The 27,891-nt window shown below is 46.6% G+C and overlaps 1 protein-coding gene across 2 annotated transcripts; it reads left to right on the forward strand.

Annotated features, from left to right (window-relative positions):
* The first annotated feature begins 1,735 nt into the window (after positions 1 to 1,735).
* On the forward strand, positions 1,736 to 25,608 carry LOC109883791 (ectodysplasin-A). 2 transcript variants are annotated; one of them, XM_031798432.1, is made up of 8 exons: positions 1,736 to 2,249; positions 7,732 to 8,035; positions 13,735 to 13,776; positions 14,670 to 14,849; positions 16,877 to 16,911; positions 17,163 to 17,214; positions 17,396 to 17,526; positions 23,710 to 25,608. In XM_031798432.1, exons 1-8 carry the CDS (start codon positions 1,908 to 1,910, stop codon positions 23,953 to 23,955), a joined length of 1,332 nt encoding a protein of 443 aa, XP_031654292.1. In that variant the 5' UTR covers positions 1,736 to 1,907; the 3' UTR covers positions 23,956 to 25,608. The 2 variants fall into 2 exon arrangements, with proteins under 2 accessions (XP_031654292.1, XP_031654293.1); XM_031798433.1 differs by having other exon boundaries at positions 17,396 to 17,520.
* Positions 25,609 to 27,891: the final 2,283 nt, after the last annotated feature.

Raw genomic sequence — 27,891 nt, forward strand, 5'->3', positions numbered from 1 at the left:
CCAGTGAGATCACAGCCGGGCTCTGACATTATCCACGGCGATCCAGTGAGATCACAGCCGGGCTCTGACATTATCCACGGCGATCCAGTGAGATCACAGCCGGGCTCTGACATTATCCACGGCGATCCAGTGAGATCACAGCCGGGCTCTGACATTATCCACGGCGATCCAGTGAGATCACAGCCGGGCTCTGACATTATCCACGGCGATCCAGTGAGATCACAGCCGGGCTCTGACATTATCCACGGCGATCCAGTGAGATCACAGCCGGGCTCTGACATTATCCACGGCGATCCAGTGAGATCACAGCCGGGCTCTGACATTATCCACGGCGATCCAGTGAGATCACAGCCGGGCTCTGACATTATCCACGGCGATCCAGTGAGATCACAGCCGGGCTCTGACATTATCCACGGCGATCCAGTGGGATCACAGCCGGGCTCTGACATTATCCACGGCGATCCAGTGGGATCACAGCCGGGCTCTGACATTATCCACGGCGATCCAGTGAGATCACAGCCGGGCTCTGACATTATCCACGGCGATCCAGTGAGATCACAGCCGGGCTCTGACATTATCCACGGCGATCCAGTGAGATCACAGCCGGGCTCTGACATTATCCACGGCGATCCAGTGAGATCACAGCCGGGCTCTGACATTATCCACGGCGATCCAGTGAGATCACAGCCGGGCTCTGACATTATCCACGGCGATCCAGTGAGATCACAGCCGGGCTCTGACATTATCCACGGCGATCCAGTGAGATCACAGCCGGGCTCTGACATTATCCACGGCGATCCAGTGAGATCACAGCCGGGCTCTGACATTATCCACGGCGATCCAGTGAGATCACAGCCGGGCTCTGACATTATCCACGGCGATCCAGTGAGATCACAGCCGGGCTCTGACATTATCCACGGCGATCCAGTGAGATCACAGCCGGGCTCTGACATTATCCACGGCGATCCAGTGAGATCACAGCCGGGCTCTGACATTATCCACGGCGATCCAGTGAGATCACAGCCGGGCTCTGACATTATCCACGGCGATCCAGTGAGATCACAGCCGGGCTCTGACATTATCCACGGCGATCCAGTGAGATCACAGCCGGGCTCTGACATTATCCACGGCGATCCTGGAGCAATTAGGTTGAAGTGCCTTGCTCACGGGCACGTCGGACGACATTTCACCTTGTCGGCTTGGGGATTCAAACTAGTGACTTTTCTATTACTGGCCCAACGCTCTAACCGCTAGGCTATATGGCTTGGATCAGGTTGATCCTACCTGGCCTACTAAAAATGAATAGTTGGTCACCCATGTTGAGTACGGTCAGGACTATGCAGGGTTATAATATTTATAGCATATAGAAGAGGGAGGTGAAGTATTTTGGGGTGATCAGATAGATAATACTGCTTCCTGCATGAAAATAGTGCATAATCAATGCACATCACATTAGTTGCCGGAGAGACCATTGTCCAGCAGATGTCGCTAAAGTCCTGTAGATACCAGAGCCATACCTGTTTCTTCAACTTTAGCGTTTGCCTTTATAGGATCAGTTCACACTCTCCACAACGCCAAACATTAACCATTGGTAGTAGGAAAAATGGCAAACTGATCACAGATCAGCCTCGGTCTCGGGGTTGGTGGCAGCTTCCGTCAAACAACATGTGGGCGGAGTCAGAAAGGGGAACCACAACGGGAACCAATCAGATACTCCGAAGGCGTGGTCCTCAGTACTCCGACCTTTTGTGTCACTACGAGAGACGCGTGCAGTTTGCACTGACCGGAGTTTGTAGTATCGTAGTTACTATGTTGGCATGAGGATCAAGTCTCGTGAGTAGCGGTGGAACCAACGTGCTGATTATGCCTAGATAAACCAACGCAACTCCCTGACACTTTGTGTGATAATGGCATGCGATGGTTCGATTGACGATTTTCCGGACAAAGTGTTGTTGACCGGATCACCGTCGTCATGCACGTGCATCAATACGTGCAAAACCCACAACAGAAGAAGTAGCAGAGTGAGCAACATCAGTGTGGTTTTCCTCGGCTTCTTTATTTTGTCTCTGTCTCTGCACGTTATCACGCTGCTGTGCTACCTGGATCTCCGGTCCGAAGTGAAGCGGGAGATTTCTCAGCGGAGAGGAGTGGACGAAAAGTTGACCCTCGGTGGAACGGATGTGACCGACCCGTTGATCCCCTCCGATCACCGTGTGATGGACCCCGGCGCCCGGGCACAGGGTCACGAGGTAATCAAAACATAAGAGTGGTACAGAATCCATAGCAACCACACATGCACTCTTTCTCTCCCCAAACATGTGATACATCAGAACTGCTTCTATTTACAATACTTAGTCATGAGCCTATTTCGTTTCCATTTTAGCATTTGAATAATTTTGGCCTAGCTCTGGATCAGACCAGTCATCTGTAGTCTACAGTTCTGAAACGTAGTTTTTTAAGTATGCAGCGATGCACTTGTGTTGTTTATTAACCTGTTCCCCGGTAACTGAGGTGTGTGAATGAGCTGGAATTCATTGATCAGGTCTGTTCCCCGGTAACTGAGGTGTGTGAATGAGCTGGAAGTCATTGATCAGAGCTGTGTAGCTTTGAGTAGCCTACTCTAACAGAAACCGTGAATTTTAAGAAAAACAGGTGTTCATGGCTTCTTTGCTGAACTACACCTTGACTCACAGAGAGGAGAGGTAGAACAGGAGAGGGGAGGAGAGGTAGAACAGGGGAGGGGAGGAGAGGTAGAACAGGAGAGGGGAGGGGAGGAGAGGTAGAACAGGAGAGGGGAGGAGAGGTAGAACAGGAGAGGAGAGGAGAGGTAGAACAGGGGAGGAGAGGTAGAACAGGAGAGGGGAGGAGAGGTAGAACAGGAGAGGGGAGGAGAGGTAGAACAGGAGAGGGGAGGAGAGGTAGAACAGGAGAGGGGAGGAGAGGTAGAACAGGAGAGGAGAGGTAGAACAGGAGAGGGGAGGAGAGGTAGAACAGGAGAGGGGAGGAGAGGTAGAACAGGAGAGGGGAGGAGAGGTAGAACAGGGAGGGGAGGAGAGGAGGGGGATGCAGGGGGATGCAGAGGGGAGGAGAGGTAGAACAGAAGAGGGGAGGAGAGGTAGAACAGAAGAGGGGAGGAGAGGTAGAACAGAAGAGGGGAGGAGAGGTAGAACAGGAGAGGGGAGGAGAGGAGAGGTAGAACAGGAGAGGGGAGGAGAGGTAGAACAGAAGAGGATAGGTAGAACAGGAGAGGGGGAAGGTGAGGCAGAGTTGGGTGGAAAGATGATGTGGTCATCGTGTAGCCAGCAGGTGCAGAGCCTCCGGCTGAATGTGTAGTCCTGCATTTATTGTCACATCTGATCTGTGTTAATTTTGTTCTGATGTTGCTCACCATTCCACAATAGAACCCCTCCCCCCAGATCAGCACTCATGCTCTTAGACACGTTGAGGTCCAGGCCCGTGATATGATATGTGTTCATTCTGTTCCTACAGAGGGTGATGAATGCTGTGATCAGTCAATCAGAGACTGGGGCTGTATGTTGCCCTGAGTGGAACAGGCTATTGGGCTTTCCCTCCTGAGGGCCCTGAGTGGAACAGGCTATGGGGCTTTCCCTCCTGAGGGCCCTGAGTGGAACAGGCTATGGGTCTTTCCCTCCTGAGGGCCCTGAGTGGAACAGGCTATGGGGCTTTCCCTCCTGAGGGCCCTGAGTGGAACAGGCTATGGGGCTTTCCCTCCTGAGGGCCCTGAGTGGAACAGGCTATGGGGCTTTCCCTCCTGAGGGCCCTGAGTGGAACAGGCTATGGGGCTTTCCCTCCTGAGGGCCCTGAGTGGAACAGGCTATGGGGCTTTCCCTCCTGAGGGCCCTGAGTGGAACAGGCTATGGGGCTTTCCCTCCTGAGGGTCCTGAGTTGAACAGGCTATGGGGCTTTCCCCCCTGAGGGCCCTGAGTGGAACAGGCTATGGGGCTTTCCCTCCTGATGGCCCTGAGTGGAACAGGCTATGGGACATTCCCTCCCGAGGGCCCTGAGTGGAACAGGCTATGGGGCTTTCCCTCCTGATGGCCCTGAGTGGAACAGGCTATGGGGCTTTCCCTCCTGAGGGCCCTGAGTGGAACATGCTATGGGGCTTTCCCTCCCGATGGCCCTGAGTGGAACAGGCTATGGGGCTTTCCCTCCAGATGGCCCTGAGTGGAACAGGCTATGGGGCTTTCCCTCCTGAGGGCCCTGAGTGGAACAGGCCTTTTATGTCACCCAGCTGGTGATGCTGTCTCTGTGAGGACAGCGAGGTGCAGGCCATGATGAGACAGAGCACCGCAGCTGTACATATTCACTAGGCTGTACTGTATGCTGTTCCTCCACATGTCTGTATTCAACACGGCTGATTACTGAGGCCACAGTTTACATAGTGGTAGAAACAGGAGCATGTGTTGGAGGGATGGAGCGCAGCATACCACCAGTGTGTGTGTGTGTGTGTGTCTGTTTGTGTGTATGTGGTTGTGTGTGTGCGCCGCACCACCAAAGCCATACCGCAGTACTTGTTAGCTTTTAGACACTTGCTCCAGCTTTGAAGATATATTTTCTCCCCTCCTGCTCAGATGAAAGGTTGTCCCTCTGGTTAGCACATACATTCCAAAATGTTGTAATGCTGCATGCCTTAGTAGTTTACTACAGCATGTCTTAGTTAATGTAGGGCCAGCTGGGTAGCATGTCTTAGTTAATGTAGGGCCAGCTTGTTAGCATGTCTTAGTTAATGTAGGGCCAGCTGGGTAGCATGTCTTAGTTAATGTAGGGCCAGCTTGTTAGCATGTCTTAGTTAATGTAGGGCCAGCTGGGTAGCATGTCTTAGTTAATGTAGGGCCAGCTTGTTAGCATGTCTTAGTTAATGTAGGGCCAGCTGGGTAGCATGTCTTAGTTAATGTAGGGCCAGTCAGGTAGAATGTCTTAGTTAATGTAGGGCCAGCTTGTTAGCATGTCTTAGTTAATGTAGGGCCAGCTGGGTAGCATGTCTTAGTTAATGTAGGGCCAGTCAGGTAGAATGTCTTAGTTAATGTAGGGCCAGCTTGTTAGCATGTCTTAGTTAATGTAGGGCCAGCTTGTTAGCATGTCTTAGTTAATGTAGGGCCAGCTGGGTAGCATGTCTTAGTTAATGTAGGGCCAGCTTGTTAGCATGTCTTAGTTAATGTAGGGCCAGCTTGTTAGCATGTCTTAGTTAATGTAGGGCCAGCTGGGTAGCATGTCTTAGTTAATGTAGGGCCAGTCAGGTAGAATGTCTTAGTTAATGTAGGGCCAGCTTGTTAGCATGTCTTAGTTAATGTAGGGCCAGCTGGGTAGCATGTCTTAGTTAATGTAGGGCCAGTCAGGTAGAATGTCTTAGTTAATGTAGGGCCAGCTTGTTAGCATGTCTTAGTTAATGTAGGGCCAGCTTGTTAGCATGTCTTAGTTAATGTAGGGCCAGTCAGGTAGAATGTCTTAGTTAATGTAGGGCCAGCTTGTTAGCATGTCTTAGTTAATGTAGGGCCAGCTTGTTAGCATGTCTTAGTTAATGTAGGGCCAGTCAGTTAGCATGTCTTAGTTAATGTAGGGCCAGCTTGTTAGCATGTCTTAGTTAATGTAGGGCCAGTCAGTTAGCATGTCTTAGTTAATGTAGGGCCAGCTTGTTAGCATGTCTTAGTTAATGTAGGGCCAGTCAGGTAGAATGTCTTAGTTAATGTAGGGCCAGCTTGTTAGCATGTCTTAGTTAATGTAGGGCCAGCTTGTTAGCATGTCTTAGTTAATGTAGGGCCAGTCAGTTAGCATGTCTTAGTTAATGTAGGGCCAGCTTGTTAGCATGTCTTAGTTAATGTAGGGCCAGCTTGTTAGCATGTCTTAGTTAATGTAGGGCCAGCTTGTTAGCATGTCTTAGTTAATGTAGGGCCAGTCAGTTAGCATGTCTTAGTTAATGTAGGGCCAGCTTGTTAGCATGTCTTAGTTAATGTAGGGCCAGTCAGTTAGCATGTCTTAGTTAATGTAGGGCCAGCTTGTTAGCATGTCTTAGTTAATGTAGGGCCAGTCAGGTAGAATGTCTTAGTTAATGTAGGGCCAGCTTGTTAGCATGTCTTAGTTAATGTAGGGCCAGCTTGTTAGCATGTCTTAGTTAATGTAGGGCCAGTCAGGTAGAATGTCTTAGTTAATGTAGGGCCAGCTTGTTAGCATGTCTTAGTTAATGTAGGGCCAGCTTGTTAGCATGTCTTAGTTAATGTAGGGCCAGTCAGTTAGCATGTCTTAGTTAATGTAGGGCCAGTCAGGTAGCATGTCTTAGTTAAAGTAGGGCCAGCTGGGTAGCATGTCTTAGTTAATGTAGGGCCAGCTGGGTAGCATGTCTTAGTTAATGTAGGGCCAGTCAGTTAGCATGTCTTAGTTAATGTAGGGTCAGCTGGGTAGCATGTCTTAGTTAATGTAGGGCCAGTCAGGTAGCATGTCTTAGTTAATGTAGGGCCAGTCAGTTAGCATGTCTTAGTTAATGTAGGGCCAGTCAGGTAGCATGTCTTAGTTAATGTAGGGCCAGCTGGGTAGCATGTCTTAGTTAATGTAGGGCCAGTCAGGTAGCATGTCTTAGTTAATGTAGGGCCAGCTTGTTAGCATGTCTTAGTTAATGTAGGGCCAGTCAGGTAGCATGTCTTAGTTAATGTAGGGCCAGTCAGGTAGCATGTCTTAGTTAATGTAGGGCCAGTCAGGTAGCATGTCTTAGTTAATGTAGGGCCAGCTGGGTAGCATGTCTTAGTTAATGTAGGGCCAGCTTGTTAGCATGTCTTAGTTAATGTAGGGCCAGTCAGTTAGCATGTCTTAGTTAATGTAGGGCCAGCTTGTTAGCATGTCTTAGTTAATGTAGGGCCAGTCAGTTAGCATGTCTTAGTTAATGTAGGGCCAGCTGGGTAGCATGTCTTAGTTAATGTAGGGCCAGCTGGGTAGCATGTCTTAGTTAATGTAGGGTCAGCTGGGTAGCATGTCTTAGTTAATGTAGGGCCAGCTGGGTAGCATGTATTACATAATATATACAGTACTGTACTGTATAATACAGGGCAGTACAATGCTGACAGTACTCTACTTCCTGTATATGGCCGTGTTATTTTCTACTTCCTGTATATAGCCGTGTTATTTTCTACTTCCTGTATATAGCCGTGTTATTTTCTACTTCCTGTATATAGCGATGTTATTTTCTACTTCCTGTATATAGCCGTGTTATTTTCTACTTCCTGTATATAGCCGTGTTATTTTCTACTTCCTGTATATAGCCGTGTTATTTTCTACTTCCTGTATATAGCTGTGTTATTTTCTACTTCCTGTATATAGCTGTGTTATTTTCTACTTCCTGTATATAGCTGTGTTATTTTCTACTTCCTGTATATAGCTGTGTTATTTTCTACTTCCTGTATATAGCCATGTTATTTTTTACAGATTTATTTTATTTGTGTATTTATTCCTGTTGTCATTATTTCAATGTTTTATTTTGTATCTTTTCTTTAACTTTTGCGTTTTGGGGAAAGGACTCATAAGTAATCATTTCACTGTTTTACACCTGTTGTCTACGAAGTGTGTGACAAATACATTTTGATTTGATGACTTGATTTATTACCATGTCATGGTAACATGACAACATGTGACTGACTAAGGAAGTCTTCAAAAGACAGTCTACTTTTAACAGGGGTAGGCTTAAATATTGCTATCCTGAGCAGTGTTCTGATTCTGTTTTAACAGGAGAGGTTGCTCCACAGACAGCCGGATGGCCACCCCACCAGACCCCCCACAGCCCCAGGGGACAGCAGCAGTATCCCCAGACAGCTGGATGGCCACCCCACCAGACCCCCCACAGCCTCAGGGGACAGCAGCAGTATTCATAGACAGCTGGATGGCCACCCCACCAGACCCCCCACAGCCCCAGGGGACAGCAGCAGTATTCATAGACAGCCGGATGGCCACCCCACCAGACCCCCCACAGCCCCAGGGGACAGCAGCAGTATTCATAGAGCCAAACGGAGCCCAAGGAAACAATCTGACTCAGGTATGGGCTTTAGCTCAACCAACTACACAGTGTTCATGTTTCAACTGTGTATTCCATCCTGCACACACACACACACACACACACACACACACACAAATTTGATTATCAGGCTGAACACACAGACAGACAGGCAGAGTCAGCTACAGAGCCTGTCTCCTGAAGCTAGCTAGACAGGCAGAGTCAGCTACAGAGCCTGTCTCCTGAAGCTAGCTAGACAGGCAGAGTCAGCTACAGAGCCTGTCTCCTGAAGCTAGCTAGACAGGCAGAGTCAGCTACAGAGCCTGTCTCCTGAAGCTAGCTAGACAGGCAGAGTCAGCTACAGAGCCTGTCTCCTGAAGCTAGCTAGACAGGCAGGGTCAGCTACAGAGCCTGTCTCCGGAAGCTAGCTAGGGTCAGCCACAGAGCCTGTCCCCTGAAGCTAGCTAGGCAGGGTCAGCTACAGAACAACTCATAATGTCTCTGTTTGAAGGTCAGTCGTCTCTCAGTTTGAAGGTCAGTCGTCTCTCTGTTTGAAGGTCAGTCGTCAGGAAATTAGGGTCTGGCCCCGTTTTTGCGAATGGTCCAAGATGAACATGGACCTCACAGTAGTCAGCAGGGGGACATTACTCTCAGCCGCAGCACCTGCCTTTAGTTAGTTGTCTTGTTGGTTATTTATCTGTGTGACCCAAATGACACCCTTTTCCCTATGGGCCCTGGTCTAAAGTAGTGTACTATATAGGGAATAGGGCTCTGGTCTAAAGTAGTGTACTATATAGGGAATAGGGCTCTGGTCTAAAGTAGTGTACTATATAGGGAATAGGGCTCTGGTCTAAAGTAGTGTACTATATAGGGAATAGGGCTCTGGTCTAAAGTAGTGTACTATATAGGGAATAGGGCTCTGGTCTAAAGTAGTGTACTATATAGGGAATAGGGTGCCATTTGGGATTTACCCTCTGTGTATAATAGATCTACTAGCTGGTAGATTTGTCCACTGAGGCGTCCTACCCCTAACCCAGAGTGCTGTCTGTTTTAGCTAGGAGTTATCTGTTGGTAGCTAAACAGCATGACAATGACTGACAACGGCAGCCCAATTATGATCTTTTACACAATTGTTGGCGACAGTTTGTTTGTGGTTTGCCACCGTTTTGTGGAATATATTTTTAGTACTGCTCCACCGTGAAGGTGTCAGAGGTGACGGTGTTCCTGCGTTGGATTGATTATCACGTAGATGTGTAACAAGGGAAATTAGGATTTCGCCCCGATTTGAGCGTGACTCGTGGTGTAATTTTACCATCTCTAAAGAATCTACATAATGTCCCACTAGGTATTCAGGATCAGAGAATCTACATAATGTCCCACTAGGTATTCAGGATCAGAGAATCTACATAATGTCCCACTAGGTATTCAGGATCAGAGAATCTACATAATGTCCCACTAGGTATTCAGGATCAGAGAATCTACATAATGTCCCACTAGGTATTCGGGATCAGAGAATCTACATAATGTCCCACTAGGATCATTAGGTGATTACAGGACATTCCTTTAGACTGGTGATTACAGGACATTCCTTTAGACTGGTGATTACAGGACATTCCTTTAGACTGGTGATTACAGGACATTCCTTTAGACTGGTGATTACAGGACATTCCTTTAGACTGGTGATTACAGGACATTCCTTTAGACTGGTGATTACAGGACATTCCTTTAGACTGGTGATTTACAGGACATTCCTTTAGACTGATTACAGGGAGCTGACTGATTACTTGGGGGAAGCTCAGTTATTGGGTTTAAATTAGCAGAAAAAGCTCACCTTATGGACATTCACCATCAATCTGTAAAACTGAGAGACACTAACCACTAACCATTAACCACTAACCTCTAACCACTAACCTCTAACCACTAACCTCTAACCATTAACCTCTAACCACTTATCTCTAACCACTAACCTCTAACCACTAACCACTAATCTCTAACCACTAACCTCTAACCATTAACCACTAACCTCTAACCTCTAGCCACTAACCACTAACCATTAACCTCTAACCTCTAACCACTAACCTCTAACCACTTATCTCTAACCACTAACCTCTAACCACTAACCTCTAACCACTTATCTCTAACCTCTAACCATTAACCACTAACCACTAACCACTAACCATTAACCACTAACCTCTAACCTCTAACCATTAACCTCTAACCACTAACCATTAACCTCTAACCACTAATCTCTAACCACTAACCTCTAACCACTTATCTCTAACCACTAACCTCTAACCACTAACCACTAACCTCTAACCACTAACCTCTAACCTCTAACCATTAACCACTACCAGACCCCTGCTCTCCTTGCCCTCAACACACACACAAATCCTTTTGTAGTCTCAGCCTCTGAGGTGTGTGTGTGTGTGTGTGTGTGTACACACACGTGTTACTCCCGGAGACCGACATCTTCAAAGACCCCAGGCTTGTTTTTATTTGCATAGCTCACATTCTAAACATCGAGAACAAAAGCTGTGACACACTGAAGATGGAGGTTCTAAATCAGTGAAATGAATGAAACACATCAATACGTCAAAACCTGCTACGTCCTCTGAGACAGCCCCCCCCTGGTACGTCCTCTGAGACAGCCCCCCCTGGTACGTCCTCTGAGACAGCCCCCCCTGGTACGTCCTCTGAGACAGCCCCCCCTGGTACGTCCTCTGAGACAGCCCCCCCCTGGTACGTCCTCTGAGACAGCCCCCCCCTGGTACGTCCTCTGAGACAGCCCCCCCTGGTACGTCCTCTGAGACAGCCCCCCCCTGGTACGTCCTCTGAGACAGCCCCCCCCTGGTACGTCCTCTGAGACAGCCCCCCCCTGGTACGTCCTCTGAGACAGCCCCCCCCTGGTACGTCCTCTGAGACAGCCCCCCCTGGTACGTCCTCTGAGACAGCCCCCCCCTGCCACGTCCTCTGAGACAGCCCCCCCTGGTACGTCCTCTGAGACAGCCCCCCCTGGTACGTCCTCTGAGACAGCCCCCCCCTGGTACGTCCTCTGAGACAGCCCCCCCCTGGTACGTCCTCTGAGACAGCCCCCCCCTGGTACGTCCTCTGAGACAGCCCCCCCCTGGTACGTCCTCTGAGACAGCCCCCCCTGGTACGTCCTCTGAGACAGCCCCCCCCTGGTACGTCTTCTGAGACAGCCCCCCCCTGGTACGTCCTCTGAGACAGCCCCCCCTGGTACGTCTTCTGAGACAGCCCCCCCCTGGTACGTCCTCTGAGACAGCCCCCCCTGGTACGTCCTCTGAGACAGCCCCCCCCTGGTACGTCCTCTGAGACAGCCCCCCCCTGGTACGTCCTCTGAGACAGCCCCCCCCTGGTACGTCCTCTGAGACAGCCCCCCCCCTGGTACGTCCTCTGAGACAGCCCCCCCCTGGTACGTCCTCTGAGACAGCCCCCCCTGGTACGTCCTCTGAGACAGCCCCCCCCCGGTACGTCCTCTGAGACAGCCCCCCCGGTACGTCCTCTGAGACCGCCCCCACCCTGGTACGTCCTCTGAGACAGCCCCCCCTGGTACGTCCTCTGAGACAGCCCCCCTGGTACGTCCTCTGAGACAGCCCCCCCCCCCCCCTGGTACGTCCTCGTAGGAAGGAAGAGGGGGGAGATTGGAGGAAGAGACACGTGAGGAACAGGGGAGAGACGCTGGCCACATGTCTGTGATGTTCTCATGGTAAGGCTTAAACGGCCTTGGTAGTTGTAATGACGTGGTGAACACGGGGACAGGCAGACGGCTGTTTCACACTGTTCAGCAGCACACCCACCAACACTCAAACACACACACACACCCACACACACACCAACATTCAAACACACACACTCAAACACACACACACACACACACACACACACACTCAAACACACACACACACACACTCAAACACACACACACACACTCAAACACACACACACACACACACACTCAAACACACACACACACACACACATTCACCAACACTCAAACACACACACACACGTCCACCAACACTCAAACACACACACACATCCACCAACACTCAAACACACACACACATCCACCAACACTCAAACACACACACACACACATCCACCAACACTCAAACACCCACACACCCACACACACCCACCCACCAACACTCAAACACACACACACACCCACCAACACACACACACACACACACAAGGCTGGTGATGCCTTTCTACCATGTGTGAATTAATACACACACTTTCATCTAGCTACATTCCCCATCTGAGGCTAATTCAATGGACAGTGTTTTGGCAGGAAGATCTCTAATGATCCACTGCAGCCCTACACACACACCGCAGACGCACACACACACACACCGCAGACACACACACACCGCAGACACACACACACCGCAGACACACATACACACACAGCCTGATCTGGTCTAAGAACGCTTCAGGCTGGAGGTGAAACCACACTTAGAAATTACTGGAATACACACACACACCGCAGATACACACACACACACACCACAGAGCGCAATACACACCACAGAGCACAATACACACACACCACAGATAGACACACACACCACAGATAGACACACGCACACACCACAGACACACACACACACCGCAAAGCGCAATACACACCACAGAGCTCAATACACTGATATACCGCCACACATACCCCATGTTCTGCTTATTAATGTTGAATACAGTAGAGGTTGTAGTGTTACTGTATTCAGGGAAGTAGAGTTTGTAGTGTTACTGTATTCAGGGAGGGAGAGGTTGTAGTGTTACTGTATTCAGGGAAGTAGAGGTTGTAGTGTTACTGTATTCAGGGAGGGAGAGGTTGTAGTGTTACTGTATTCAGGGAAGTAGAGGTTGTAGTGTTACTGTATTCAGGGAGGGAGAGGTTGTTGTATTCAGGGAGGTTGTAGTGTTACTGTATTCAAGGAGGTAGAGGTTGTAGTGTTACTGTATTCAGGGAGGTAGAGGTTGTAGTGTTACTGTATTCAGGGAGGTAGAGGTTGTAGTGTTACTGTATTCAGGGAGGTAGAGGTTGTAGTGTTACTGTATTCAGGGAGGTAGAGGTTGTTGTATTCAGGGAGGTAGAGGTTGTAGTGTTACTGTATTCAGGGAAGTAGAGGTTGTAGTGTTACTGTATTCAGGGAGGGAGAGGTTGTAGTGTTACTGTATTCAGGGAAGTAGAGGTTGTAGTTTTACTGTATTCAGGGAGGTAGAGGTTGTTGTATTCAGGGAGGTTGTAGTGTTACTGTATTCAGGGAGGTAGAGGTTGTAGTGTTACTGTATTCAGGGAGGTAGAGGTTGTTGTATTCAGGGAGGTTGTAGTGTTACTGTATTCAGGGAGTGAGAGGTTGTAATGTTACTGTATTCAGGGAAGTAGAGGTTGTAGTGTTACTGTATTCAGGGAGGAAGAGGTTGTAGTGTTACTGTATTCAGGGAGGTAGAGGTTGTAGTGTTACTGTATTCAGGGAGGAAGAGGTTGTAGTATTCAGGGAAGTAGAGGTTGTAGTGTTACTGTATTCAGGGAGGTAGAGGTTGTTGTATTCAGGGAGGTAGAGGTTGTAGTGTTACTGTATTCAGGGAGGTAGAGGTTGTAGTGTTACTGTATTCAGGGAGGTAGAGGTTGTATATTGTTGTTGTAGATATCTGATACCTGGTGTTCAGTCCACCATCGAGACTAGATTAAACACTTGTTTCTGTTTGTCTTTCAGAATCAACTGAGAAACGGAAAGAAACGGAAAGAAGAAAGAAAGGTGATTTCCTGTAATGTTTCTTCCTCTGAGCCTCCTGTAATGTTTCCTCATATGAGCCTCTTGTAATGTTTGCTCCTCTGAGTCCTTTAATGTTTCCTCCTCTGAGCCTCCTGTAATGTTTCCTCCTCTGAGTCTCCTGTAATGTTTCCTCCTCTGAGTCTCCTGTAATGTTTCCTCCTCTGAGTCTCCTATAATGTTTCCTCCTCTGAGCCTCCTGTAATGTTTCCTCCTATGAGCCTCCTGTAATGTTTCCTCCTATGAGCCTCCTGTAATGTTTCCTCCTCTGAGCCTCCTGTAATGTTTCCTCCTATGAGCCTCCTGTAATGTTTCCTCCTATGAGCCTCCTGTAATGTTTCCTCCTATGAGCCTCCTGTAATGTTTCCTCCTCTGAGTCTCCTGTAATGTGTCCTCCCATGAGCCTCCTGTAATGTTTCCTCCCCCGAGTCTCCTGTAATGTTTCCTCCTCTGAGTCTCCTGTAATGTTTCCTCCTATGAGCCTCCTGTAATGTTTTCTCCTGTAATGTTTCCTCCTATGAGCCTCCTGTAATGCTTCCTCCTATGAGCCTCCTGTAATGTTTCCTCTGAGTCTCCTGTAATGTTTCCTCCTCTGAGCCTCCTGTAATGTTTCCTCCACTGAGCCTCCTGTGATGTTTCCTCCTCTGAGCCTCCTGTGATGTTTCCTCCTCTGAGCCTCCTGTAAAGCACTGAGTTCATGGTGCCCAGATAACGTTCATGGACTTAATGAGACTCAGACTACCTGTTTTGTTGAAACTCTGCCTTAGTTGATCTGTAGACATTAGTTATCAGTCAGTTGACTTTAGGCACCAGATATCCTTTCGTATAACAATAGAAATGATACTAATTATGTATTTCTGTGTGTCCATGTGCCCCAGGAAGGAAGAGGTCTCCTCCTGGAGCTCAGGGCTCCCCCGGTCCACCTGGTTCCCCAGGCCCCCAGGGGCCTCCAGGTATTCCTGGTATCCCTGGTATTCCTGGTAGTAACGCTGTGGGCCCCGCTGGACCTCCTGGTCGCCCCGGAGCACAGGGGCCCCCCGGGCTGACGGGAGCGGCAGGTAAGGATGAGATAATAGATCTAGACAGCATATTGGTCACTCATATATTATGGCTGTCCCCCAAATGGCACCCTATTCCCTATAGCAGCCCTACTCCAGTCCTCCAGTACTACCAGCAGTACAGTTTCCATGGCAACCCCCACAGGAACCTTTCCCCAATAGAATCTTTCCCCCATGGTAACCACACCTGTTGAGATTCTCACAAACAATCGCATCATTGTTTCAATAATATATAGAACTTTTCTCACAGCTCTGGAATATAAAATCTTTTTGAGGCCTTCTGTGGCATCACCAAACGATATACTGTATGTGAGGCTCTTGATCATATGTTTGATCATGACACTGGTGAGGAGGAGAGAGTCCTTGTTATTAAACTATGACACAAAGTAGTTTTGTGATAAATCTCACAATATGTTTCATCTGAGTATTTGTTATAGTCAAAATAATCCATACATTAGTTTTTTTTAACTCAATGAGGCCTACAGGCCATCAATAGCAAATAGAAGTTCAAAACTTGTAATGTTCACAAGAATTTAAGTTGATAAAAAGATCTAACACAACATTAGGTGATAATATGTGTATTATTATGGATTTATAATCAGCTATAATAGGGTGGTCATTTTGGACCGGAAACACAGAATTAATTCACATGAAACGAACACAACAGGAGGGTTAAGAGCATCGATGTATTTTTTCCCCCTGTCCCTGTTTTGATACAGGTGCATGATGATGGTCCATTCTAAATCAAAACTAATTTCACACATATATTATTTTGTATATGTAAAGACAAGATTAAATCAAGAATAGGCTGATGGGTAACAATATTAGCCACTTGATAGGCTAATGATATATTATTATGATATATTATCTCTTGTGAATGATATATATTATCTGTTATGAATTATATATATTATCTCTTGTGAATGATATATTATCTCTTGTGAATGATATATTATCTCTTGTGAATGATGTATTATCTGTTGTGAATGATATATTATCTGTTGTGAATGATATATATTATCTCTTGTGAATGATGTATATTACCTGTTATATTACATGGATTTATTGTGATGGTGTAGGTAGACTATATTACATGGATTTATTGTGAAGGTGTAGACTATATTACATGGGTTTATTGTGAAGGTGTAGACTATATTACATGGATTTATTGTGAAGGTGTAGGCTATATTACATGGATTTTTGTGAAGGTGTAGGCTATATTACATGGATTTTTGTGAAGGTGTAGACTATATTACATGGATTTATTGTGATGGTGTAGGTAGACTATATTACATGGATTTATTGTGAAGGTGTAGACTATATTACATGGATTTATTGTGATGGTGTAGGTAGACTATATTACATGGATTTATTGTGAAGGTGTAGACTATATTACATGGATTTATTGTGAAGGTGTAGACTATATTACATGGATTTATTGTGATGGTGTAGGTAGGCTATATTACATGGATTTATTGTGATGGTGTAGACTATATTACATGGATTTATTGTGATGGTGTAGACTATATTACATGGATTTATTGTGATGGTGTAGACTATATTACATGGTTTTATTGTGATGGTGTAGGTAGGCTATATTACATGGATTTTTGTGAAGGTGTAGGCTATATTACATGGATTTATTGTGAAGGTGTAGGCTATATTACATGGATTTATTAGACTTTTCTAAAAAAAACAAAGTCGATGCTCCAAAGGTCTGCATTGGTGTCTTGTAGTCTGTGTGGAAGCCAGGAGATGCTGAATGTGTTTATGGTAATTAACGGTAACTTACCCATGAGACCGACCAGTTATTTGATTGGCCTTCCCCTGCTGACAACATGGCCGCCACAGCCCTAGTTTAGATCACTCTGTTCTCCTGCCTGAAGTTGGGGTCAGGGGTCCCAAAAGGAACCCTATGGAGTGCATTACTTTTGTTGGGCCCCGGTCAAATGTAAGGGAATAGGGTGCCATTTGGGACAAAGTTAAAGGTTAGGGACTGATCCAGGATCTGATTCTATCTGTTACAGGATTCGTCGATAAAACCAAAACAAGAGACTTCCAGGTAGAGTATCTCATCTTTGAACAACCATTTTTACAACACATTATTACATAACTTATTATTGTACCGAACAACGATGAAGGTTGGGAGTAATGCTGTGCTCCTAAAGACCTTCTAGATGTATGTGATGTGTGTTGCAGCCTGCTGTGGTGCATCTACAAGCTCTTCTTGTTCTACTAAACTGTATGAAAGGTTGAGGGTAGGATGAGCTCCTAAAGACTGACTAGATGTACTGTATGTGATGTGTGTTGCAGCCTGCTGTGGTTCATCTACAAGGACAGGAAACCACCATTCAGGTTAAGGAAGGTAAGTGTCCATTGTAGATAACCTTTTGCATGGTATTATCTACGTTCAATACTGTAGGTGTACATTTACTCCTGTTCAGAGGTGCTCTGGGTGTTTACTCTGGTTGCTTTGACTGCCTTTCACCCACGATGATTGATTGATTGGTTGATTGATTGATTGATTGATTGATGTCTTTGTCTAGACCTGTCTGAAGGTGTCTTGAGGAACTGGAAGATGGTGTCGATCCACCACCGTGTCTTCAAGATGCACTCTCGCTCCGGACAACTGGAGGTCCTACTGGACGGCATCTACTTCATATATAGTCAGGTAGAAGTGAGTAGTGACTACTACAATAATACTACGACTTTACATTACTAATACTATATACTACTACAGTCTCTACCTACTTCATATATAGTCAGGTAGAAGTGAGTAGTGACTACTACATTAATACTATTGATTTACATTACTATATACTACTACAGTCTCTACCTACTTCATATATAGTCAGGTAGAAGTGAGTAGTGACTACTACAATAATACTACATTACTAAGTACTACTACAGTCTCTACCTATTTTATATATAGTAATACTACAGTAATGCTACAACTGTACTGTAGTAATACTACAACTGTACAACAATAATACCACAACTATACTATAGTAATACTACAACTGTAATACTACAAATACTACAGTAATACTACAACTACTATAGTAACACTACAACTGTACTAATATGACAATTTCATTTGTCACATGATTGGTAAACAACAGGTGTAGACTAACAGTGAAATGCTTACTTATGGGTCCTTTTCCAAAAATGCAGAGTTCAAGATAAATAGTGACACAAGGAATAACTAATAATGAGTAAATATAACACGGCTATATACAGGAAGTAGAAAATAACACGGCTATATACAGGAAGTAGAAAATAACATGGCTATATACAGGAAGTAGAAAATAACGTGGCTATATACAGAGTAGAAAATAGCATGGCTATATACCGGAAGTAGAAAATAACATGGCTATATACAGAGTAGAAAATAACATGGCTATATACAGGAAGTAGAAAATAACATGGCTATATACAGAGTAGAAAATAACACGGCTATATACAGGAAGTAGAAAATAACACGGCTATATACAGGAAGTAGAAAATAACATGGCTATATACAGAAAGTAGAAAATAACATGGCTATATACAGGAAGTAGAAAATAACACGGCTATATACAGGAAGTAGAAAATAACATGGCTATATACAGGAAGTAGAAAATAACATGGCTATATACAGGAAGTAGAAAATAACATGGCTATATACAGGAAGTAGAAAATAACACAGCTATATACATTTTGCTACGTTACTGTCTTATTCTAAAATTGATTAAATAGTTTTTTTCCTCTCATCAATTTATACACAATACCCCATAATGACATCACAATACCCCATAATGACATCACAATACCCCATAATGACATCCCAATACTCCATAATGACATCACCATACCCCATATGACAAAGCAAAAACACATTTTTAGAAATTTTTACTTTAAAAAAGTCCGCTTGGCATTCAGGGCCCTTTACTCAGCACTTTGTTGAAGCACCTTTGGCAGCGATTACAGCATCAAGTCTTCTTGGGTATGACGCTACAAGCTTGGCACACCTGTATTTGAGCTCTGTCAGGTTGGATGGGGAGTGTTGCTGCACAGCTATTTTCAGGTCTCTCCAGAGACGTTCGATCGGGTTCAAGTCCGGGCTCCGGCTGGACCACTCAAGGACATTCAGAGACTTGTCCCAAAGCCACTCCTGCGTTGTCTTGGCTGTGTGCTTAGGGTTGTTGTCCTGCTGGAAGGTGAACCTTCACCCCAGTCTGAGGTCCTGAGTGCTCTGGAGAAAGTTTTCAACAAGGATCTCTCTGTAATTTGCTCTGTTCATCTTTGCCTCGATCCTGACTAGTCTCTCAGTCCCTGCCACTGAAAAACATCCCCACAGCCTGATGCTGCCACCACCATGCTTCACCGTAGAGATGGTGCCAGGTTTCCTCCAGACGTGACGCTTGGCATTCAGGTCAAAGAGTTTAATCTTGGTTTCATCAGACCAGAGAGTCATGTTTATGAGTCTTCAGGTGCCTTTTGGCAAATTCCAAGCAGGCTGTCATGTGCCTTTTACTGAGGAGTTCTGTCTGGCCACTCTACCATAAAGGCCTGATTGGTGGAGTGCTGCAGAGATGGTTGTCCTTCTGGAAGGTTCTCTCATCTCCACAGAGGAACTCTGGAGCTCTGTCAGAGTGACCATTGGATTCTTGGTCGCCTCCCTGACCAAGGCCCTTCTACCATGATTGCTCAGTTTGGCCCGGCCGGCCAGCTCTAGGAAGAGTCTGGATGGTACCAGACGTCTTCCATTTCAGAATGATGGAGGCCATGGTGTTCTTGGAGACCTTCAATGCTGCAGAAACGTTTTGGTCCCCTTCCCCAGATCGGTGCTTCAACACAATCCTGTCTCCGGGCTCTACGGACAATTCCTTCGACCTCATGGCTTGGTTTTTGCTCTGACATGTACTGCCAACTGTGGGACCTTATATAGACAGGTGTGTGCCTTTCCATATCATGTCCAATCAGTTGAATTGACCGCAGGTGGACTCCAATCAAGTTGTAGAAACATCTCAATGATGATCAATGGAAACAGGATGCACCTGAGCTGTATTTCGAGTCTCATAAGGGTCTGAATACTTATGTAAATGAGGTCATTCTGTTTTTTATTTGTAGTAAATGTTTAAAAATGTTTTTGTTTTTTTTTACGTTTCACTTTGTCATTATGGGGTATTGTGATGTCATTATGGGGTATTGTGATGTCATTATGGGGTATTGTGATGTCATTATGGGGTATTGTGATGTCATTATGGGGTATTGTGATGTCATTATGGGGTATTGTGTGTAGACTGATGAGGATTATTTATTTTTTAATCAATTTTAGAATAAGGATTTAACGTAACTAAAAGTTGTAGAAAGTCAAGGGGTCTGAATACTTTCCGAATGCACTGTACAGAGGGAGTACCAGTACCGATTCAATGTGCAGTGGTACAAGGCAATAGACTGAGCTGTAGCAGCTGTGTGTGTGGTGTGTGTGTGTGTGTGGGGGGGGGGGGTGCGTACAGTGAGTTTACAAAATATTGAGAACACCTTCTCTTTCCATGACATAAACTGACCAGGTGAAAGCTACGATCCCTTATTGGTGTCACTTGTTAAATCCACTTCATTCAGTGTAGCTGAAGGGGAGGAGACAGGTTAAAGACACATTTTTAAGCCTTGAGACATGGATTGTGTCTGTGTGCCATTCAGAGAGTGAATTGGCAAGACCAAAAATGTAGGTGCCTTTTGAACAGGGTATGGTAGTAGGTGCCAGGCGCACCGGTTTGAGTGTCATGAACTGCAACACTGCTGGGTTTTTCACCCTCAACAGTTTTCCATGTGTCCACCACCCAAAGGACATCCAGTCAACTTGACACAACTGTGGGAAGCCTTGGAGTCAACATGGGCCAGCATTCCTGTATACAGTGCCTTGCGAAAGTATTCGGCCCCCTTGAACTTTGCGACCTTTTGCCACATTTCAGGCTTCAAACATAAAGATATAAAACTGTATTTTTTTGTGAAGAATCAACAACAAGTGGGACACAATCATGAAGTGGAACGACATTTATTGGATATTTCAAACTTTTTTAACAAATCAAAAGCTGAAATATTGGGCGTGCAAAATTATTCAGCCCCCTTAAGTTAATACTTTGTAGCGCCACCTTTTGCTGTGATTACAGCTGTAAGTCGCTTGGGGTATGTCTCTATCAGTTTTGCACATCGAGAGACTGACATTTTTTCCCATTCCTCCTTGCAAAACAGCTCGAGCTCAGTGAGGTTGGATGGAGAACATTTGTGAACAGCAGTTTTCAGTTCTTTCCACAGATTCTCGATTGGATTCAGGTCTGGACTTTGACTTGGCCATTCTAACACCTGGATATGTTTATTTTTGAACCATTCCATTGTAGATTTTGCTTTATGTTTGGGATCATTGTCTTGTTGGAAGACAAATCTCCGTCCCAGTCTCAGGTCTTTTGCAGACTCCATCAGGTTTTCTTCCAGAATGGTCCTGTATTTGGCTCCATCCATCTTCCCATCAATTTGAACCATCTTCCCTGTCCCTGCTGAAGAAAAGCAGGCCCAAACCATGATGCTGCCACCACCATGTTTGACAGTGGGGATGTTGAGTTCAGGGTGATGAGCTGTGTTGCTTTTACGCCAAACATAACGTTTTGCATTGTTGCCAAAAAGTTCAATTTTGGTTTCATCTGACCAGAGCACCTTCTTCCACATGTTTGGTGTGTCTCCCAGGTGGCTTGTGGCAAACTTTAAACAACACTTTTTATGGACATCTTTAAGAAATTGCTTTCTTGCCACTCTTCCATAAAGGCCAGATTTGTGCAATATACGACTGATTGTTGTCCTATGGACAGAGTCTCCCACCTCAGCTGTAGATCTCTGCAGTTCATCCAGAGTGATCATGGGCCTCTTGGCTGCATCTCTGATCAGTCTTCTCCTTGTATGAGCTGAAAGTTTAGAGGGACGGCCAGGTCTTGGTAGATTTGCAGTGGTCTGATACTCCTTCCATTTCAATATTATCGCTTGCACAGTGCTCCTTGGGATCTTTAAAGCTTGGGAAATCTTTTTGTATCCAAATACGGCTTTAAACTTCTTCACAACAGTATCTCGGACCTGCCTGGTGTGTTCCTTGTTCTTCATGATGCTCTCTGCGCTTTTAACGGACCTCTGAGACTATCACAGTGCAGGTGCATTTATACGGAGACTTGATTACACACAGGTGGATTGTATTTATCATCATTAGTCATTTAGGTCAACATTGGATCATTCAGAGATCCTCACTGAACTTCTGGAGAGAGTTTGCTGCACTCAAAGTAAAGGGGCTGAATAATTTTGCACGCCCAAATGTTCAGTTTTGGATTTGTTTGAAATATCCAATAAATGTCGTTCCACTTCATGATTGTGTCCCACTTGTTGTTGATTCTTCACAAAAAAATACAGTTTTATATCTTTATGTTTGAAGCCTGAAATGTGGCAAAAGGTCGCAAAGTTCAAGGGGGCCGAATACTTTCGCAAGGCACTGTACCTTGTAGAGTCCATGCCTGATGAATTGATGCTGTTCTGTGGGCAAAAGGGAAAAGGGAGTGCAACTCAATCTTTGGAAGGTTTTCTTAATGTTTTGTGTATGTGTGTGATGATGATACCTCCCCCCAGGTGTACTATCCACTTACTCTGACCCTCTTCCTCCTCTTCCTGACCCTCTCCTCTTCCTGACCCTCTCTCCTCTTCCTCCTCTACCTGACCCTCTCTCCTCTTCCTCCTCTACCTGACCCTCTCTCCTCTTCCTCCTCTACCGGACCCTCTCCTCTTCCTCCTCTTCCTGACCCTCTCTCCTCTTCCTCCTCTACCTGACCCTCTCTCCTCTTCCTCCTCTACCTGACCCTCTCTCCTCTTCCTCCTCTTCCTGACCCTTTCTCCTCTTCCTCCTCTACCTGACCCTCTCTCCTCTTCCTCCTCTTCCTGACCCTCTCTCCTCTTCCTCCTCTTCCTGACCCTCTCTCCTCTTCCTCCTCTACCTGACCCTCTCTCCTCTTCCTCCTCTACCTGACCCTCTCTCCTCTTCCTCCTCTACCTGACCCTCTCTCCTCTTCCTCCTCTACCTGACCCTCTCTCCTCTTCCTCCTCTACCTGACCCTCTCTCCTCTTCCTCCTCTTCCTGACCCTCTCTCCTCTTCCTCCTCTACCTGACCCTCTCTCCTCTTCCTCCTCTACCTGACCCTCTCTCCTCTTCCTCCTCTACCTGACCCTCTCTCCTCTTCCTCCTCTACCTGACCCTCTCTCCTCTTCCTCCTCTACCTGACCCTCTCTCCTCTTCCTCCTCTTCCTGACCCTCTCTCCTCTTCCTCCTCTACCTGACCCTCTCTCCTCTTCCTCCTCTACCTGACCCTCTCTCCTCTTCCTCCTCTTCCTGACCCTCTTCCTCTACCTGACCCTCTCTCCTCTTCCTCCTCTACCTGACCCTCTCTCCTCTTCCTCCTCTTCCTGACCCTCTCTCCTCTTCCTCCTCTTCCTGACCCTCTCTCCTCTTCCTCCTCTACCTGACCCTCTCTCCTCTTCCTCCTCTACCTGACCCTCTCTCCTCTTCCTCCTCTACCTGACCCTCTCTCCTCTTCCTCCCCTCCCCTACCTGACCCTCTCTCCTCTTCCTCCTCTACCTGACCCTCTTCCTCCTCTACCTGACCCTCTCTCCTCTTCCTCCTCTACCTGACCCTCTCTCCCCTTCTTCCTCTTCCTGACCCTCTCTCCTCTTCCTCCTCTACCTGACCCTCTCTCCTCTTCCTCCTCTTCCTGACCCTCTCTCCTCTTCCTCCCCTACCTCTGCCAGATATATTCATCTTCTCTCTCTCCTTCTCCATCTGTTCACCAGGTGTACTATCTCAACTTCACGGACATTGCCAGCTACGAGGTGATGGTAGACTCCACCCCCTTCCTGCGTTGTACCTGCAGCATGGAGACTGGGCAGAGGAAGTTCAACACGTGCTACACGGCGGGGGTCAGCCTGCTGAGGGCGGGACAAAGGATCTCCATCAGGATGGTCTATGATGACACGCTGATCAGCATGACCAATCATACTACGTTCCTGGGGAGCGTCAGGCTGGGGGATTCCCCCTGACCATGACCAATACGGCACAACTTCCTGGGGCTCCCTGACCAATCACACCTCCTTCCTGGGACTTCCTGACCAATCATACTATGTTTCTGGGGAGCGTCAGGCTGGGGGATTCCCCCTGACCATGACCAATACGCACAACTTCCTGGGGCTCCTTGACCAATCACACCTCCTTCCTGGGACTTCCTGACCAATCATACTACGTTCCCGGGGAGCGTCAGGCTGGGGGATTCCCCCTGACCATGACCAATACGGCACAACTTCCTGGGGCTCCCTGACCAATCACACCTCCTTCCTGGGACTTCCTGACCAATCACACCTTCTTCCTGGGGCTCCCTGACCAATCACACCTTCTTCCTGGGACTTCCTGACCAATCACACCTCCTTCCTGGGACTTCCTGACCAATCACACCTCCTTCCTGGGACGTGTCTGTAACGACTGTCTTCGGGTGAAAGAGAGGAGGACCAAGATGCAGCGGGATAATCCATATTTAAAACTTAAACACCGAACAAAAACACCAAACCGACAAAAAAGGAACGAAGACGATAGAGTCCCGTAGCGTGAACACTAAACACAGGAACACAGGAACAATCACCCACAAAATACCCACAGAATATGGCTGCCTAAATATGGTTCCCAATCAGAGACAACGATAGACAGCTGCCTCTAATTGAGAAACAATGTAGGCAACCATAGACGTACAAAAAACACCTAGATAGGAAAACGCCCCCCATAAACATACAAAACCCCTAGACAGTACAAAAACACATACACCACCCTTGTCACACCCTGACCTAACCAAGATAATAAAGAAAAGAAAGATAACTATGAAGGTCAGGGTGTGACAGTGTCAGGCTGGGGGATTTCCCCCTGGCCAATACGGCACCACTTCCTGGCGCTCCCTGACCAATCACACCTCCTTCCTGGGACTTCCTGACCAATCACACCTCCTTCCTGGGACTTCCTGACCAATCACACCTCCTTCCTGGGACTTCCTGACCAATCACACCTCCTTCCTGGGACTTCCTGACCAATCACACCTCCTTCCTGGGACTTCCTGACCAATCACACTACGTTCCTTTTTGGAGTGTCCGGCTGGGGGGGGGGGGGGAGAGAGACTCCCACATCAGCACATCACTAAGTAGTACAATCAATCTTGATCTCCACTATAAAAAGCATCGAGACATTATCTCTCATTTCTTTTAGACTAAAATGTAGTTTTCAACAGTGGACGTTTGTATAAAACTTTGTCTCTCTGACATTTGCAACATTGTTTCAATATTCAAATTGGATCTCCATCTGTCCCATAGTAATGAATGTGTCAGGAGTCGGGATGAGACAGACAGTCAGGCAGCATTTCTTAACCAGTGGAAATCATGAATCCGCATCATTTTTATGGATGTATACGAAGAAATGTCAATTGAAAAAAGATCAAGTGAAATGAAGTGCAGCTAGTTTTTCAGTCTTTCCAGCTTCAGTTTGTAGTGATTGTGTTGTTGGCTGTGTTGTTGGCTGTGTTGTTGCCTGTGTTGTTGCCTGTGTTGTTGCCTGTGTTGTTGCCTGTGCTGTTGGCTAGCTCCTCTGAACAACAGTGTCCAGACGCCTCACTATCTCATTGTTATGGATGTATACAAATAAAATGCCACTAGAAATCAGTTTACGCAAATGCAGCTACTTTGCTGTTATTCTGTCTGCACTGTTTGACGTGACTGTAAATTAGCCGTAGTTGGCTAGCTAGCAAGCAAGGGATAAGAACGTTGCCAGTCAGTATGGCAATGGAACATCTAGAACAAACGACTGTCCATTGACACAGAACTAAAAGACTGAACGACTGGGTCTCGTCCATAGATACAGAACAAAAAGACTGAACGACTGGGTCTCGTCCATAGATACAGAACTAAAAGATTCAACGACTGGGTCTCGTCTCTGGTAACCGAACCGATAGAACGAACGACCAGCCGGCTCGGGTAGCAACCCTAGAATTGTGTCGGGACTATATCTCATGGAAGGATGAAATAGTATGAATAAATTAATCTAACAACACCATGTGAATATATCCTTAAACACCGGCTTCTCAGGCCTAACAACACCGTGTGAATATATCCCTAAACCCTGGCTTCTCAGGCCTAACAACACAGTGTCAGTATATCCCTAAACCCTGGCTTCTCAGGCCTAACAACACCGTGTGAATATATCCCTAAACCCTGGCTTCTCAGGCCTAACAACACAGTGTCAGTATATCCCTAAACCCTGGCTTCTCAGGCCTAACAACACCATGCCAGTATATCCCTAAACCCTGGCTTCTCAGGCCTAACAACACCATGTGAATATATCCCTAAACCCTGGCTTCTCAGGCCTAACAACACCGTGCCAGTATATCCCTAAACCCTGGCTTCTCAGGCCTAACAACACAGTGTCAGTATATCCCTAAACCCTGGCTTCTCAGGCCTAACAACACAGTGTCAGTATATCCCTAAACCCTGGCTTCTCAGGCCTAACAACACCATGCCAGTATATCCCTAAACCCTGGCTTCTCAGGCCTAACAACACCATGTGAATATATCCCTAAACCCTGGCTTCTCAGGCCTAACAACACCATGCCAGTATATCCCTAAACCCTGGCTTCTCAGGCCTAACAACACAGTGTCAGTATATCCCTAAACCCTGGCTTCTCAGGCCTAACAACACAGTGTCAGTATATCCCTAAACCCTGGCTTCTCAGGCCTAACAACACCATGTGAATATATCCCTAAACCCTGGCTTCTCAGGCCTAACAACACCGTGCCAGTATATCCCTAAACCCTGGCTTCTCAGGCCTAACAACACAGTGTCAGTATATCCCTAAACCCTGGCTTCTCAGGCCTAACAACACCATGCCAGTATATCCCTAAACCCTGGCTTCTCAGGCCTAACAACACCATGTGAATATATCCCTAAACCCTGGCTTCTCAGGCCTAACAACACCGTGCCAGTATATCCCTAAACCCTGGCTTCTCAGGCCTAACAACACAGTGTCAGTATATCCCTAAACCCTGGCTTCTCAGGCCTAACAACACCATGCCAGTATATCCCTAAACCCTGGCTTCTCAGGCCTAACAACACCATGTGAATATATCCCTAAACCCTGGCTTCTCAGGCCTAACAACACCGTGCCAGTATATCCCTAAACCCTGGCTTCTCAGGCCTAACAACACCGTGCCAGTATATCCCTAAACCCTGGCTTCTCAGGCCTAACAACACCGTGCCAGTATATCCCTAAACCCTGGCTTCTCAGGCCTAACAACACCGTGCCAGTATATCCCTAAACCCTGGCTTCTCATTGCCTAACAACACCATGTCAGTATATCCCTAAACCCTGGCTTCTCAGGCCTAACAACACCGTGCCAGTATATCCCTAAACCCTGGCTTCTCAGGCCTAACAACACCATGCCAGTATATCCCTAAACCCTGGCTTCTCAGGCCTAACAACACCATGCCAGTATATCCCTAAACCCTGGCTTCTCAGGCCTAACAACACCATGCCAGTATATCCCTAAACCCTGGCTTCTCATGCCTAACAACACCATGTCAGTATATCCTTAAACACTGGCTTCTCAGCATTATCACTTAACTATGCATCTTCATCTCTGTTTCGGCACCAACTGGTAGGTTTAGTTTGGAGAGGCTTTACGCACAAAATATTGTTGATTTTAATAAAAAAATACAGTGGTTTGATTCATCCTGAAAGTTGTCATGTTTAAGTTCAATCTAAAAAACAAATTGAACAGTAGTCCTATAAATCTACCCTGATCTACCTCCACCACAATACAGGGTATGAAACACCTGGTTCAGATCGTTGTCCCCTCTCTGCCGTGAAACACCTGGTTCAGATCGTTGTCCCCTCTCTGCCGTGAAACACCTGGTTCAGATCGTTGTCCCCTCTCTGCCGTGAAACACCT

The sequence above is a fragment of the Oncorhynchus kisutch genome, linkage group LG19, assembly GCF_002021735.2.
Source record: "Oncorhynchus kisutch isolate 150728-3 linkage group LG19, Okis_V2, whole genome shotgun sequence".
Taxonomy (NCBI): Eukaryota; Metazoa; Chordata; class Actinopteri; order Salmoniformes; family Salmonidae; genus Oncorhynchus; species Oncorhynchus kisutch.